Source organism: Mytilus trossulus, chromosome 2 (genome assembly GCF_036588685.1).
Source record: "Mytilus trossulus isolate FHL-02 chromosome 2, PNRI_Mtr1.1.1.hap1, whole genome shotgun sequence".
Taxonomy (NCBI): domain Eukaryota; kingdom Metazoa; phylum Mollusca; class Bivalvia; order Mytilida; family Mytilidae; genus Mytilus; species Mytilus trossulus.
Window position 1 is genome coordinate 13488775 of NC_086374.1, and position 17685 is coordinate 13506459.

A 17685-nucleotide genomic window follows, 5' to 3' on the forward strand; every position below is an offset into this window, starting at 1 on the left:
GCTGTTTTTGGTTATTATCTTGAATATTATTATAGTTGGAGATAAACTGTAAACAGCAATAATGTTCAGCAAAGTAAGATTTAAAAATAAGTCAGCTATTTTGGTCATTTGACCCCTTTAGGAGTTATTGCCCTTTAAAGTCAATTTTTAACCATTTTTCATAAATTTTATATGTCTTTTACAAAAATCTTCTCCTCTGTAACTGCTGGGCCAAATTATTCCAAATTTGGCCACAATCATCTCTGGGGTATCTAAAAAATGTGTGGCGTGACCTGCCAAACCAAACAAGATGGCCGCCATGGCTAAAAATATAACATAGGGGTGAAATGCAGCTTTTGGCTAATATTCAAAAACAAAAGCATTTATAGCAAATCTGACATGAGGTAAAATTGTTGATAAGGTCAAGATCTATCTGCCCTTAATTTTTCAGATGAATCAGAGAACCCGTTGTTGGGTTGCTGTCCCTGAATTGGTAATTTTAAGGAAATTTTGCTGTTTTTGGTTATTATCTTGAATATTATTATAGATAGAGATAAACTGTAAACAGCAATAATGTTCAGCAAAGTAAGATTTACAAACAAGTCAGCATGACCAAAATGGTCAATTGACCCCCTAAGGAGTTATTGTCCTTTATAGTCAATTTTAAATAATTTTCATAAAATTTGTAAATTTTTACTACCGGTAACATTTTCCACAGAAACTACTGGGCCAAGTTCATTATAGATAGTGATAATTGTAAGCAGCAAGAATGTTCAGTAAAGTAAGATGTACTAACATATCACCATCACCAAAACACAATTTTGTCATGAATCCATCTGCTTACTTTGTTTAATATTCATATAGACCAAGGCGAGCGACACAGGCTCTTTAGAGCCTCTAGTTTGTAACAGGAAAACAATATCCGTATGTTAACACTTTTATATCGGTTGTTGAAATGATTGAACAATCTGCCTTATGTTAAAACGGTAAATATGTTTTGTTTTTCTTTCCAATATTAAATAATTTTGACAGCTACCTTAGTATCTTTATTTGTGTTCCTTTAATTCATTAATGGATTAAAAATACTGACCTTGTAATTTGTTTTGTCTAAAGAAAAAAACCATGATCCGAGAACCAGTATGCGATCGAAAGACAAAACTACCGTTACCAGCATTTGCCTCGATAAACTGAATCAATTCATGAATGCCGTGTCTATACACTTGTCTAAAACTAGAATATATTTAGATAAGAATTGACTAAATAACTGAATATACGGTGGAATTCGGAGATAGAGGCAAGCTATCATGATGGTTTCTTGATAGCCATGGCTCGTATGTACTTAGATTCACTGAAACCATTCTGAGCAATAACAAAAAATAATTAGGTATAATTAAACATTTAATCAATTCCTTGCCTTCAATTCTAGCAGGTTGGTAAAGGTTCGGTTAATTCAAACACTTTATGTTTAATACTTTGTATAATTAGTGGACTTCTAACCTGTCGTTGTATTAAGCGACTAGGACGTATCTGGTCTTTTTGCATTCTTTCAAGAGCTACCGTCTTTCCTCGTCCCATTTCACCCGCCTTTTTAAGTCTTATAACTTCCGTTTTGTTCCTAAGTTTCTCAGCCCTGATAGACACATTTTCTAAATATTCTTTATGTCGAAGCCTAGCTTCAAGAATGCGCGTCTCTGTTCGTCTTCCTGATTCTCTGAGTTTAACCTTATTCTTTGGTAACCAGATTTGTTTTTGTTCCTCACCATCTTCTGTTCGTTGTTTCTTTTGCCGTTTTCTTTCAGTTGTTTCACATGCTTTACAAATTTCTTCAAAGAATGCTTTTGACAAGTTTCCAGAAAATAATAGTTTTACCAGATATGGTGTTCCATACGACCACAGATTCGAGTTATCCGTCATCTGACGAGCATTGCTATTATTGGATGAATACAGCGACGACAATGTCGGGAATTTCTTCTGGAAATGTTTAACAGTTACTCGGAAATCTTCTTTAGTTTCTTGTATATTTGAGGTTGGCTTTTTAAGATAAAATTTCGGTATACGTGGGGATGACGGTATAACCAGAGACGGCAAAGTCTGTACACATGCCGTCATACCAGATTACTTGATCCAATAACCAACAGAGGTCTCCATGCATTCTACAATGTGTCGTTGCTACGGAACGTCACTGTGAAACTAAAGATAACTCGCATTAACTTTAATATAACGTCTTATACTGTGGATTTCAAATTATTATCTTGGGTGCCAATTTTCGTGGGTTGTGGAAAGCTTGCTACTTCATATGTGATTTCGTTGTTTTCCCAGTCTGCATACAACCTTATTTTAAATTTGTAATTCCTTAATTACTTAAATTCGTGGTTCACCTGTACTCACGAAAACTACAAAAAATTGTACCCAACGAATAATAATTAATCCACAGATTAAAAAAGATAAAGTTGACTTGTATGGTATGATTGTCAAGGAGACATTTCTCCATAAGAAATCAAATGACACAGAAATTAACACACTGATCGACCTTCGCATAATATCCATGAATTATTAAATAAACAATGATTGCAAACCATTCAATTTAAAAAAAAAAAAAAGGGAGGGGGGGGGGGGGTATGTTTTTTTTAGTCGAGCTTGCAACTTCTGTAAAAAGAACGCTCGACATAGGGATAGTGATCCGACTGCGGCGTTAGCTAACTTCGTAAAAGCTTAGAAGGTGGAAGACCTGGATACTTCATTGTAATAGGATAAATCTATTAAGTATGTTCGTATCTTGCAAGGTCCTCACACCAGTCACACAGTTTTCATTTGACCTCGACCTCATGTCATAGATCGGTTAACCGGTTCGTATGGATAGTAAACCCGGCAATTGTAACAAGCCCCTGTGGTTCAGTGGTCAATTTTTTTTTTAATTTTCAAATACTGTTTGCAATATTTCAAGTATGTTGGTGTATGGAAATATTGAATGATGTACATGACCTTATTTACACGGTCCATTGGCGATTTGCTCAGTGTTAAGTTTTTGTGTTTTGGTCCGTTTTTCTTATGTAAAAAAGAAGATGTGGTATGATTGCCAATGAGACAACCATCCACAAAAACCAAAATGACACAAACATTAACAACTATAGGTCACCGTACGGCTTTCAACAATGAGCAAAGCCCATACCGCATAGTCAGCTATAAAAGGCCCCGATAAGAAAAAACTATTAAGCAATAGGCCAACTATATTTGTTGTATGAAAGTATTTTAATGTGTATATGTCTGTCTGGTAGGTATCATCTGACCTTGGCCCCGTTTTCATGGTTCATTGGTCATTACTAAGTTTTCATGGTTAATACTAAAGAAGAAAGATGATCAAAGATGCACGGTATGATTGCCAACGAGACAACTCTCCACAAGAGACCAAAATGACACAGAAATTAACAACTATAGGTCACCGTATGGCCTTTTCGAACTTATAAGCAATAGGTCAACAATATTTTAATAATGCATATATATACCTACTAGATTGAATGTAAGGTGTACATGGTTCATTGGTTAATTTATAATTATCTTTGTTGAAACTTTTTCTTCGAAATTATAATGAGAAATTGAATGGAAAGTATTTTCTCCCATATCCCTCCAATGAAAGAAAATGACACGTCTTTAAGAGCAACAATAATCACTGAGGATATACATGTATATATATTAAAAAACCAAACATGTTCGTGTTGGTCAATAGTTCATTGATAAAAATAGATTTTTGGTTTGGTGTTAGATTGCTCCCGGTTCTGAATGTCACAGTCTGAATGCTGATTGTTCTTTAGAATTATTATATAAGGGATATGTTAATCGTTAGCCTTATTGATATTATTCTAACGTTAGTTATCGAGATTAAATTGTTTTCTCATAAAATATATATTCCTTCAATGTGAATTAGGAAAGTAATTTTTATATTTTTTCAATGAAATAAGCGTCCTACTTTCACTTTCGTTTTGATCTGTGCGATGACTCTCGTTGTGAAAAACTTGCAAAAGGTTGTTCATTTTAATATTGGCTTATTGGAAAACCATGTGATGTTATTGAGAAGGCTGATGGACATAACTTCATTCGATTTAGGTGTTGTTTGTTATGACAATAAATCAATTCATAAACTGAATAAGACTTACAGAGGCGAGGATGAATCAACGGATGTTTTAGCTTTCCCTTTTATAGAGGTAAGAGTTCGAATTAGTTGAATTATTCATTTTCAGTATTAAAAGTTCGTAGCAGCTTTGTTTTTACTGCTAGTCTTGGGAAAAGTGAAAACTTTAGGTGCCTTTAGCCTTTAAAACAGGGTTTGCTTTAGCCTTAATAATTGTGGCGGAGTTCAATGTGAACTGAGGTCCAAATACAAAAACAAAAATCTTAGAGGAATATATGGACCTTTGTCAGTTGATGCACCGTATTTAATGACGAAGTTCCACATTCCTCAAATTCATATAGGACATATAGGAATGCACATATGTCAGTGACTCAGTTTCATTCGTCATGTTTGGTGACCAAGGTCTCCATTAAAATAAGGGTTCATTCGATCATCTTCTTTTCAAAACATGTTAAACCCCGTCATAATGTTTCATAAATTGACACAACTCGGAACTTCAAATAATAAAAAGGAATGATGTTTTTTTTAATTTTCTCGTTGGATGCATTATGTTTATAAGTGGAGAATTTGTATATCAGAAAGTGGAAGCATGGACCAGTGGCAGCTAGTACCAAAAGTATACATTGACATTTATTTTACTTAAATCAGAGGCTTTATAGATTAAGATCAACAGCAACAAAAATACGCTGACATAAGCGACAAAAAAAAACAGCCTACAAAAAATAATGAAATTTTTAGCATGAGTGACACGAACACTAAAAAAACTGGGGTGTTCTTAGGTGCTCCTGAAGGATATAAGCAGATAACTGCAATTAAGAAATGTTTGGCTTTTTATGATAGTTATGGTTGTCTATGGTTTGTTTGGCTTTTTATGATAATTATGGTTGTCTATGGTTTGTTCATTCCATTTTCAAACTGAACTTGCTTTTGAAGTATTGTTAGTATCTATCTTCAGTTAGCATCTAATTTCAGAATAAAAGTCTAATCATGAATGGTAATTAACCCCTTCCAAACAGTCAGCTAATATGGCTATTCTTTCTTAGCTTAGAAATGGAATATATAATGTTATTAGGATATGATAATATAAGTACTCAATAATTTTGAAAAATGAAATATTCAAGAAGAAGCAATAGTAACGAGATATAACTTTGGCCTAGGGGATTTAGTCTTCACTTTGATATTTTGAAATATGTATGCTACTACCGAAGATCAAATCAATAAAAGTTAAAATACCTGTTTTGATCGAAGGCTTGTGTCTTATTAGATATTATGTTTATTATTTCAGGTAATCGAGCCAGGTATTCTTCCATTTATAAAAGATCCCGAAGAAAGAATTCTCGGCGATATCGCACTAGGCATACCGTATATTAAAGACAATCTAGAAGAGAACGAGAAACTGGAAGAGGTTTTACCGGTTAGATCATTAGACTATTATATATATGTTCAGGACCATATGAGTGTTTGGACCATACACGTATGGTCATGACCATATGCGTATACTCATATAGTCCGACCATACGCGTATGGTCCAATCATACGCGTATCAATAGAATTAGAAGTTACCGATCTTTGCGATAAAGTCCAATGTATGTATGCCGTTTTGCATAATCATGTTTTCCCCCACGTGGAATGGTATTGGATGTGACATAGATTAGGCCACACTTAAAAATATTTTGGTTTGCCCAAACCCTACCCAAAGGTTGAGACAGGGGGTAGGTAGGTAGGCATTTTCTTCTTTTTTTTTCAAAAGAAGAAATTGAAGTATCAGGTGTTTATTAGTCTTCATGTCTATTTGATTAAAAAAAAACTTCTTCAAATCAGGACAATAAAAGAATTTGAGTAGGCAGCTTTTTTCTGGGTAGGTAGCGTTTGGGCAAACAAACCTATTATTTATTATGGCCTTATATATGCATGTTGTGTACCTATGTTCGTCCTCTCGGGGTGGTTATGTCATATTCGTAATTAAGGTCATCAGATGATGTACTTTCGTAATAATGTTCTTCACTTTAAAACCCATTCTAAGGAATAGAGGCATGGAACTTTTGTTAACAAAAGTGTCGGATATATAAACACGGTTTTATCTATCCCATAAGGATGACCATAGGATGTCATGAAGCAGGTGACTGGTCCCTATTTATATTTAATATTAAAAGAGGATTTAAAAATTGAAGTGTGTGAAAGCTGAAAGGCGTTTGAACTGGTTTTGTTCCACCGCTATAATAAATCGTGATTTGTTCCCAGGAATCATTCATTTGATCAAATTTTAACAAATGAAATTTTATATATATAACTATACTTTTAAGTCTGAATGGAAAGCCCGTGGCGGCGTGAATAAATGAAACTGTATGCTTTGAATGTCTGAAATGTATAACATAACTTTGGTAAACTTGGCACTGAATAATTTGTTTCGATAAGCAGCAACTATATGTTTCTAAGATAAGAATGCCGGATATTCGAAATATCATTTTTCATTTTTTTACTCATCAGGTGAGGGGCACCGAATGGTTTTGTTTTAAAAAAAATTATCTAAATTTTTTGCTGCAACTCCGTTTTAAGTTTTTTTGTTCTACGATCATACAGTCTCCCATTTTGAAAATCTTTGGACCATGGTTCACCTATTTGAAAATTCTGTACCATAGCGGCACTGCTATTAACAAGTTACCGTACGTAAATAAATGATGTAAAAATTATTTGTTTCTATTCTGACAGGTTATGGTTACTCACGGAATCTGCCATCTGATTGGATACGACCACGAAGACGAGGTTCAGTGGAAACAAATGTACCAAAAAGAACTTAACATACTTCAGAAATTTAACGATCGGACCGGTTTTAACTGCAAACCATTGTTAGGCGTGGGACACTTTGTTCAATGACATTTTACATTTTTTTTTGCAAGTCTATAACATGATCTTATCGGTCAATTTGTGTCACCATACTTTGATTTTATTTTCGTGGTTATATATGGTATGTATAATTACTGATCAACAATGTATCCGACATTTGAATGCTAAGAATGTTGCCGAAACCTCACTTTTCAACCGCATGTGTCAATTTTTAGTATTAGTATGTGGCATGATGTGAAAGAGGTACAAGTGAATAAGATGAAGTTCTATAACCTGAATAACAATAAAAAGCATTATCATGCTAGTGTATGTTTGATTGTGTTGCTTATTATGGTTTGTCAGAGTACTTAAACTTGTATTCATCTAGAATTTGGTACATCTGTAGATACACAAATGCAACCTAATGAACACATAACAAAATTCCGCATACAACTTTGCCATGAACCGTCCTGAAATTGCAGTTATTCACAAGGCCTTACATTGTGTTGAAGGCCTCATTGCGACTTTGAGTTCAAGAACAGTAATAAAATTGGTTCCTTTCCTTTTCTGTAAGTGCGTGTTCGGATTTTTTTGTGTCATGAATGAATATCCTTTTTCATTACACTGACAAAAGTGTTTGTCGAGATCGTGAACGTTCAGTTCACATCAACCGGCATGCGATAACTTCCCATATGTGTACTTACTCAACTTTGGTATTATCTTTTTTTAAGAAATTTTTGTGTTTTCCCCCAATATTCATCCTATTTATTCCTGTCAAAACTTAAAGAGAACCATTGACATTGCTGTGCATGATTATTTTTCTTCAGCATTTGCCATGCCAGGATATTCATATTCCAAACCTTACCCCTAAATAAAACTATCAAATGACCGTCCCCTTATTTTATACGACTTTAACCTGATGGATTGTTGGTTTCTTATTTTTAAACATCCAGTGGCAAATATTTCATGCATGGCCATGACGACACGAGTTTAAAGGTCAAGTATATCTTTTATATACAAAAATAATCTTGTTTAGTTTAATACTTTAAACTTATTTGACACGGCCTTCAACAATGAGCAAAGCCCATACCACATATAGTCAGCTATAAAGGGCCCCGATAAGACAATGTAAAACAATTCAAACGAGAAAACTAACGGCCTTATTTATGTAAAAAAAAAATGAACGAAAAACAAATATATAACACATAAACAAACGACAACCACTGAATTACAGGCTCCTGACTTGGGACAGGCACATACATAAATAATGTGGCGGGGTTAAACATGTTAGCGGGATCCCAACCCTCCCCCTAACCTGGGACAGTGGTATAACAGTATGTCTTTTTCGTCAGACAAGCATTGAACATTGTGTGTGTACAGTCCTGTATTATTCAGCAAATGGAGCATAGTTTATTCCCATTGGATACAACACCATTGTCTCTCTAAAACAAAACATTATCAAGCAAAATTAAGTTATATGGGCTTGGGCTTTAATCGTTTTGTTTGTGGGTCTTTCGTGGTGCACGAACATCATATATCACCAGTCTGATTAAAAACAGCCCCACTATCTACTTGCCTACAAACGCAAGTGGATACCGGGGGCTGGGTTTAATCTGACTGATGTATCAAATGCGTTGTTTAATTATATTCCATGAAAACGGAATAGCTGTAAAGAACTCGCATTCTCATCCCGTTTGCTTTACCAATTCTTGTTTCAATGACTATTCGATTAAGTAATATCACAGCATTTTAATCATTCGTTTAATATCACAGTATAACAAATGTTACATTATATGCAACTAAATAACAACAATAATTCATGTCTTTGCTTTGGGACTAAACAGTGTCCCCTGTAAGTTATAAATTCACACTGTTCACAATCTTTTAGTTTTTGTTTCAAACAGAAACTATATATATATGTATAGCTGTGTCAGTTCATATCTGTCATCTTTTTTCACCTTTGGTTCAGATCTAGTTGTGATGATTTATCTTCAGCCTGTTTTCAACTTCGGTTAAAAGAAGTCCATGTCGAATGCGTTAAACATCATTGCTGCCCGTGCAAGATTGTTGCCTTAAAAACAAATTGATGCAATATCAATATAAAGTTTCATTAAAAAAAAGAAGTACAGTTGAATTCTTAGTGACCAATGAATATGTTCTATTGCATATAGATTTGACTAGTATTCAATATGTATCTTTTAGCTATGTTTCAATTTCGGACAACTCAAATATTTAATGAAAAAATAATTCATTCATATCAAGAAGGAGGAACTTCATATATTATAAATTAATTATATCTTTTGTAAATTAAGTCAATTAGAAAAGGGCAAAATATCTTGCTACAATATTTGTCTTGCTTTCAACTTGACATGAATATAGAATATAATATAGTAAATTCCCCGTGACTGCGACCAGATGGTTTGCGCTTTGAAAATAACCTGCGGTTAAAGCTTACCTACACAGATAAATTCGATTCAGGACATCGTGTACCAATAGCCCATCCTTGTTTATATCACTTCATATGGGTAAAATAATTAATAGGGGACAATTTAAATCTGTATTTTTATATCGCCCCTCTTAACTATATCTGTCCGTCCCTACGTGAATTCATAAATGTGTTTTATGTATAATCAAATTTTCTTACCTCCGAAAAAGTTTCTGTTTGTTTGAAAACGGTTGCTAGCAGAATTTCTTGATGTTCGTCGTTGACTGTTGGATCTTGGACGGTTTTGAACACGACGTTGGGCTTGGTTTCGAGATGATCTCTGTGAGTTTCTAGAATTTTGATTTTGAGATCTTCTTCTGCCAGTACTGGATCTTGAAAAAGTTTGCTGTCTGCGTGGTTGGAGACCAAATCCTCTTTGTCCCCAACGTTGGCGTCTTCTTAAGCCTCCTCCAAAGAATCGGTTTCTGTAGGATTCGCCTGAATCGTCATCGTAATAATTGCTGTTATCGTCATACAAGCTATTTGAATCCGAGTCTCTAGAACTTCTGAAACTTCTGGAATTTCTGGAATTTCCGATAAATGAATCACCATAATTGTCTGAATCTCTGTCCCAGAACTGTGCACATATACTTCCAAAAAGTACACAAACTATAATTTCACGGAACATCATTGTAAAAGTAACCTTTTCGACAGGACTGGCTGTCTGAAATGTAATGATTCGATTGTATAGCATGCATTCTTTTTATACAGTCGAAACGATGATTATAATAGTCTAAAGATAATTATTAACCAATAAAAACTTAACGTCATTCACTACGACAACTGTCAACAACCAATCAAAACGCTCAAGTTAAGGCTTTACAACGAAGGCGTGTATTTTATTATTATTACTGACCTTTATAATAATAAGCTTGACAGTTATGAGATCTTGGTGTCCAATTATCTTATTTCCGTTTTATTAAAAAAAAGTTAACATTTGTATTCTTTTTGTTTGGCGGAATGCTAGGAAATCTATGCCTATAATCAGATTTTTAGAAGAATTTTTTTTTTTAGATTTATTATATATATATATCTTTAATTCATTTTGAAATACATAACTTGAGTGTCCAGATATAACAAAAGAGTCTCAATTTAAAATAACTTTTAATCCTGTTCAATTAGTTATAAATGCATAACCCCGCCACATATGTTTATGTATGTGCCTGTCCCAAGTCAGGAGCCTGTAATTCAGTGGCAATTTGTTGTTTGTTTGTGTGTTACATATTTGTTTTTCGTTCATTTTTTTTACATAAATAAGGCCGTTAGTTTTCTCGTTTGAATTGTTTTACATGGTCTTATCGTGGCCTTTTATAGCTGACTATATGCGGTATTGCCTGGCTCATTGTTGAAGGCCGTACGGTGATCTATAATTGTTAATGTTTGTGTCATTTTGGTCTTTTGTGGATAGTTGTCTCATTGGCAATCATACCACATCTTCTTTTTTTTTTATATATAACATCAATTTCAGTTTAATTTCCAAACCTGCAAAGGAATTTTATTAATGTTTTTGTTTTTCTGAGTGCTGTATCATTAACAAAATGTTTTTAAAAGAATCATTATGAAGAAAAACGTACACGGGAAAATACAAAGAATCACCAAAATGTTGGATTTCAATATTTACATTTATTTATGTCGATGACTAAGGTCATGATTTTGTCAAACGAGTTTTATTGCCTTATAATAATTGTTCAATAATTACCCTTGTCCGACAAGTCACATGTACATATCTAGGTGTTGGTGGACATGATGATTATATATTTATTGCTTTCTGTGTACAAAGCAGTTTAGAGGTCTGTCAAATATAGAAATTCGTGAAATATGTTCTATAATGAGAAAACATTTGATTTCCGTTGTGTATTACTTATGCAAAGGGTATTTAATGACAGTAATTGTGAATACACCATGGAGTTTCCCAGGGATGTCCGTTGATAACTCGTCCATTTGTTTCTTAAAAAGTCGTTGGACTGAATATATTGTGTTTAACAATATAAAGATACGGTTTAATCTATACATTCGTTGATAAGAATTATACACTCTCTTTTTTACCCGTATTAGTTAATCTTACATTAAAAATCAACAATAACTTGAAAATATTCTTATAGACGATGTAAGACAAGTTTAGTTTACCGTTGAAAATATTGTATTGCAATAATTAAGCAATGTGAGTGGACCGAGAAACAGTGTGAGTGGACCGAGAAAAAACCCAACAACCCTGTGATTTAAATTATTCTATATTCTGATAGTATATATAATATAGACGTTTCGCAAACGGGTTTAATTATTCGTAGTCTAAATCTAGGGGAAATATAATTACAACCCCGATTTAAAAAATGGGGTATACTGTTTTTGCCTCTGTCTGTTCGTCCGTCCATCCGTCCCATGAATATTTTTCGTCGCATCTTTTTCAGGAACAACATTCTAAGGATTTCTGAAATTTGGTTTAAGGGTTCGTACAAGTCCGCTTTATCGTGTGATGCATTTTCATATTCATCTTACAGAGCGAGTTGCAGATTTTCGTCAGTTTTCTCAGGAACTCCTATACAAGGATTTCTGAAATTTGGTTTCGGGGTTAATATAAATCAGCTATTTCCGTAGCTGCGGAACCGTAGCTCATAGGTCCTTTTGTTATTTTTTGACTATTTGCGAGTTATAAAAATGTCCTCACGTTTTCTCAAGAACTACAATAAAAAGATCTCAGAAATAAAATTATTTGTTTTCAGGGTTTATATAAGTCAGCTATATCAAGGATTTGTCACAGTATAGTCACGCTAACCGGCTCAAATGGAAGTTTTTAACGACCTTGACCTTCACGGCTTGCACGGTCGGTATAGTGCTACTTTACAAATCCTTGGCTATATTACCGGGTATATACATACCTGAGACATATACACACAGTGTGGCTATACCGTACACATGTGATGCGTTTTCAGATTCATCACTCTCAACAACTTCCTGTTTATCGAAATATTTGGGCGGGGGTATCATCAGTGAGCAGTAACTAGAAATTTCAATTGTTTTTCATTATTTTTTAGCCATAGGTACATTGTTACTGAGGATATGTCATATATTAGGCACGCGTTTCAGAAAAAAATTATATACCTTCAAATATATTAATTTAAGTTTTTTGATTGAGTTAAGCCTGCCAATTGATATTTTATAGTGTGTTTTCTATGTTGTGATGTTATGCTATTGTTTCAAAAAAAGGGAAAAGTTTTGTAACCATTAAAACGTTTAATCCCACTGCAACTGTTTGCACCTGTCCTAAGTCAGGAATCTGTTGTACAGTAGTTGTCGTTTGTTTATGTAATTTATACGTATTTCTCGTTTCTCATTTTTTTATATAGATTAGACCGTTAGTTTTCCCGTTTGAATGGTTTTACACTAGTAATTTTGGGGCCCTTTATAGCTTGTTGTTCGGTGTCAGCCAAGGCTCCGCGTTGAAGACCGTACATTGACATATAATGGTTTTACTTTTTTAAATTGCTATTTGGATAGAGAGTTGTCTCATTGGCACTCACACCACATCTTCCTATATCTATTTATAGGGGGAAAAGTGCCTGTGGATAGATAGTCGAATAAATATTGGGGAAAAGATTTATTAAGCGTTTGATAGAAAATTGTTAGTAATCTTTCTGCTAAATTAACCAAGCCCATTTCAAAATATAAGGATTATAAATTTGTAATTTTGTATTTGCCCTAGCTGTTATTATCTTGCAGGTTCTAGATGTATTTTTTATAAGACTCATATTCAAAATTTTAAGAAATCCAAATATTCCTAAAGTTATTTTGTGAAGTGACATAGATATTTAACATGCCTTTTTTGTAAAGTGTAAATTTAAGTTGTCTCCGTATTTTGTTGTCTGCTCTTTTGTCGGGTTGTTCTCTCTTTGACCTTTTCTTGCATGCATGACTTGATGACGAAACCAATATTATGTGAGTTATTTCATTATTTTGTGAATAGTATTTAAGAGACGTTCATATTCTGAATATTTTTTTCTGCAACCACAAAACCATTTAACACACTTAAATCAAAGATCAGAAAATGGAAATCCCAACCATAATTCATAAACAAATTCACACTCAAAATAGCTCTATAACTTCTCAATGTACTACCTAATTATGTTATCGTCTTAGACAATTTCGTCATGCTAGCTTTAGAATGGACTCGTGTTCATTGAATTCTCGCCTATTCCCTTCGTTATTCATTAACAGAGAGGCGAACGACACAAAAGAGATATACTTATAAGTAAACAAATAATTTGACAACGTCATGGTTGAAAAAAGACAAAAAGACATTTACAACAAAATAAAAAAACAAAAATCGAAAACTAAAGACAGGTACTCGGGAAGGGGTAGGCAGATCCTGCTCTACATGTGGCACCCGTCGTGTTAAATTCCTTCGTTATCTATTTGGTTCAAGTGTATACCTTTGTTATGTTTTGATTTGTTTGTTTAGTACTAGTAATTCATTTTGGTATCCAAGGGTCCTTGAAATGAAATGTACCCAAAAAGATATATCCTAATAATTTTACAAATAATTTATTAATGCATGGTTGACTGTTCCATTGCAGTATACAATTATTTTTCATGTCTTATAAACTGTTACATTTGTTTTGTTTTTTTGTTGTTGTTTTTTTAGTTTGTTTTTGTTGTTGTGTTGTCACAGTTATGTTGATCTTATCTTGTTTTTCCCTGTATGTGCATAATTATGTTAGCGTTTGTAGATACAAAAATATACCAACTCATCCGAAATTCGAATTGATATGGGCTAAAATAGATCAGAATAGTTTATTTTAAAACGAACCATATCCTTATTTATATGGGTTAGATTTGTAGATGTAAAAACAAACATATCCTTATGGACGACATCAAAAGATCGATGTAGGATAAAAAAAAAACGTAAATCAAATAGTTTGGGATGGGGGGGGGGGGTAAATTTTATATATGTGCCTATTGGTCAATCAATTTTCCCCAAATTAAGTTAATCGAGGGGGTAGGGGGTCAGTGAAAAAACTGTGATTGAGTTTTTTTTTTATCCTGCATTGAACTTTTGATGTCTTCCCTTATTTATATGGGTTAGAATAGTATATCTAAAAACCAAACATATCCGAATTGATCTGGATAAGAATCGTAGATGTAAAAACAAAACATATTGCACCTTGGTGACCGTCTTTCCAGACAGTGTGCACAGCCTGGGGACTTCCTCGCTGTAGTTATTAATATATTATCAACTGTACATGACAACTAATCATTTAAGGTCGGTTATTTATGATTATTCTCTTGGATGTATTATGTTTTATCACTTCGTTAACAGTTGAAAACATTCTTTGATCTTTTGGGGTATGTTAGCACTATGTGCATGCAATCCTATTGATTAAAGGGTATTTTACATCGAGTTAGTTTGTGTTATAATTACTTTCTAAGTCCAGATAAAAACTGATAAGAAAAGACACAGCTATAAAGGATGATAGTTATGATGATGATAAATATAAAAGATAATTGAAGCTTTTATATCTAACTCTTATATATTAAAAAAACACAAATAGGTAGTACTTGGGGACAGACTTATTTTATGAGTCCTGCTCCTTTTTTCCAAAGTGAGTTATTTTTTGTTTTGTTTAATACAAACATAAATATACTACATATAACTTGTATTTACCATTAACTATCAGATCCAAGCGGTCACTGATCATACATCATATATAGAAATTCCTGTAAGTTCCCGATTCTTTATTAGCAATTATTGCTCGTTTTCTTCTGATACAGATTTTTGTGAAATTAAATCCCAGCGTTTTGGTTCGATCAGTAAAAATCCTTGTTGCTTCGATCAGTAAAAATACTTGTTGCTTTTCAAATTGTTGCATTTAACAATGTGTACGCGTACCGGCCAATGTTTCCATTACTTTGCACACCACTGAAGTTGGGCCAGCAAGACATGTTTGACCTTTTTAAAAATCAGTAGCGCTAATCTGTGCTACTTTCCAACTACATGGATTGGTTGTAAATTAGGCATAACTGTGCTGATATGGTTTAAGAATATTAATTCCGGGGTTTATCCTATCTGGTCCCGGAGATTTATCCACCTTCAGATTCCCTTTACATCAATTTGTAGCATTTTGTTTTTATATTCTCTTATTGGTAAGGTGGGAACTTCTTCTTTTGGTTCTTTTGCAGATACACTGTTAAAAGAACGTTGCTAATTTCAGTCTTTTCTTTGTCATAAGTCTTTCTAAGACTAGGTTTCAATGTTTGGATCGGCTAACAGTTCAAGTATCCCTGATCTTGGTTAAGACTTCGAGTCAATGTATTTCCAGATTGCTTTTGGATTTTTCTTAGTCATTTGTTGAAAGTTTCTTTTCATGTTCCCTTTTCAGTGTATTTAAAGTTTCATCGTCTCTACTTGATAAAGTACTTGAGTGCATTTCAATCTTATACTAGAATCTTAAATTGTTATTGATTACATACAGAAAAAGTTTTTTCCTTATTGATTTTTTGTTTTTTGTATCTATAGTCTAAATTAAGGTTTCTTTCCAGCTATAAAAATCACTCTTTCTTTTAGTTGAAGATTTTATTTTCTCTAAAAGGATGTAAATAAAATTGAGAATGGAAATGGGGAATGTGTCAAAGAGACAACAACCCGACCAAAGAAAAAAACAACAACAGCAGAAGGTCTTCAATGTAGCGACAAATCCCCGCATCCGGAGGCGCCCTTCAGCTGGCCCTTTAACAAATATATACTAGTTCAGTGATAATGAACGCCATACTAATTTCCAAATTGTACACAAGAAACTAAAATTAAAATAATACAAGACTAGCAAAGGCCAGAGGCTCCTGACTTGGGACAGGCGCAAAAATGCGGCGGGGTTAAACATGTTTGTGAGATCTCAACCCTCCCCCTATACCTCTAGCCAATGTAGAAAAGTAAACGCATAACAATACGCACATTAGAATTCAGTTCAAGAGAAGTCCGAGTCTGATGTCAGAAGATGTAACCAAAGAAAATAAACAAAATGACAATAATAAAGCATATCAATCTCTTATATGGAATATCACCAAAAATTATTCCACTATGTTCAAACTGTAGTTACAAACCAACTGATCTTTTAAATTTGTCATTGTCTACCTCAGTCTTTTCAGACTCACTTAAAATTACCCAGGTGGCACCGATTCATTAAAAAAACAGTACATATACTCGAAAAGGGTAATTACAGATCAGTGAGTGTGCTTCCTTCAATAACCTTTAGAAATATTAAAGACAGTCATCGAGACGCAACATTCGGAACATTTCAAAAATACTTTTTGATTCATTTCTTGCAGCATTTAGAGCAGGTTTTGACTGACCGACTTTTCTAAGGATTATACAATGACAAATGCCTAGCAGCAATTTTAATGGACCTTTGAAAAGCTTTTGACTGTTTACCTCATGGCTGGTTACTTATGAAGTTGAAACACTATGGTCGAAGTGAATCTGCTCGCAATTTACTAGATTTTCACAACCAATACAATATGCTTTATTTCAAAAACACTCAGTCACATTGACATGTGAAACAAGAGGTAAATTACAAAATACAATCACATAAAATTAAAGAAATAAATAAAACAACTTAGGAATGAAATATTTAGAAAATTACCTTACTTTATATTATAATATTTATTATAATATTTTTGTTAACTTTGAAATGAATAAAGACTCATTTTTAGATAGTTATATACCTGACTCGTAGAAAACAATGTGTCAAAATTGGTAAAAGTATTTGTCAAATGCTTAACATATATAAAGGTGTACCGACACAGTGCTCTATACTAGTCCCAGTTTTATCTAATACTTATATAAACGATAGGTTTTCTCTTTGTTAAAAAACTGTGACTTGTATAATTATGCAGGTGACAACACCCTTATTAAGCTGATTCTTCTTTGACGTTGGTTATCAAATCATAGGAGGAAGACAGTGGTTCACTAATTTCATGGTTCTCACAAAATGAAATGCGGGCTAATCCAGAAAAATTTTAAGCCATAGCGATCGGTAGTCAAACACATAAAGACAAAATAGTATTCAACAACATCAAATACGATAATGAAGTCAAACTACTTGGAGTTACCATTGATTTTAAGATCGAATCTAACTAACACATTTACTTAGTATATAACATCTGCAAAAACTGAGCAAGTTCTTATCTGAAAAGAATTGGATCACACTTGAACAAACTGGCAAAAATGACAATTTACCATTCTTTCATCATGTCAAACCTCAGTTACTGGCCGCTCACATGG

The 17685-nt window shown here is 33.5% G+C and overlaps 3 protein-coding genes across 3 annotated transcripts; 1 reads left to right on the top strand and 2 right to left on the bottom strand.

Moving 5' to 3' along the window:
- Window positions 1-1364: 1364 nt before the first annotated feature.
- LOC134704919 (uncharacterized) lies at window positions 1365-2153 on the bottom strand. The gene has a single exon (XM_063563701.1). It carries the CDS (start codon window positions 2086-2088, stop codon window positions 1402-1404), a length of 687 nt encoding a protein of 228 aa, XP_063419771.1. The 5' UTR covers window positions 2089-2153; the 3' UTR covers window positions 1365-1401.
- Window positions 2154-3930: 1777 nt separating this feature from the next.
- On the top strand, window positions 3931-7406 carry LOC134704920 (endoribonuclease YbeY-like). The gene is made up of 3 exons (XM_063563702.1): window positions 3931-4178; window positions 5391-5519; window positions 6815-7406. The coding sequence occupies exons 1-3, from the start codon at window positions 3969-3971 to the stop codon at window positions 6977-6979; spliced, it is 504 nt and encodes a 167-aa protein (XP_063419772.1). The 5' UTR covers window positions 3931-3968; the 3' UTR covers window positions 6980-7406.
- A 1269-nt stretch (window positions 7407-8675) lies between these two features.
- Window positions 8676-10103, bottom strand: LOC134704921 (uncharacterized). The gene is made up of 2 exons (XM_063563703.1): window positions 9573-10103; window positions 8676-8999 (listed from the first exon to the last, which is right to left on the bottom strand). Exons 1-2 carry the CDS (start codon window positions 10042-10044, stop codon window positions 8941-8943), a joined length of 531 nt encoding a protein of 176 aa, XP_063419773.1. The 5' UTR covers window positions 10045-10103; the 3' UTR covers window positions 8676-8940.
- Window positions 10104-17685: the final 7582 nt, after the last annotated feature.

Coding starts and splice junctions, on each gene's coding strand:
- LOC134704919 (XM_063563701.1), bottom strand. CDS start 2,088: ATGACGGCATGTGTACAGACTTTGCCGTCTCTGGTTATACCGTCATCC.
- LOC134704920 (XM_063563702.1), top strand. CDS start 3,969: ATGACTCTCGTTGTGAAAAACTTGCAAAAGGTTGTTCATTTTAATATT. Junction 4,179..5,390: donor TAGCTTTCCCTTTTATAGAG/GTAAGAGTTCGA, acceptor TTATTATTTCAG/GTAATCGAGCCAGGTATTCT. Junction 5,520..6,814: donor AACTGGAAGAGGTTTTACCG/GTTAGATCATTA, acceptor CTATTCTGACAG/GTTATGGTTACTCACGGAAT.
- LOC134704921 (XM_063563703.1), bottom strand. CDS start 10,044: ATGATGTTCCGTGAAATTATAGTTTGTGTACTTTTTGGAAGTATATGT. Junction 9,000..9,572: donor AAACAGAAACTTTTTCGGAG/GTAAGAAAATTT, acceptor TTTGTTTTTAAG/GCAACAATCTTGCACGGGCA.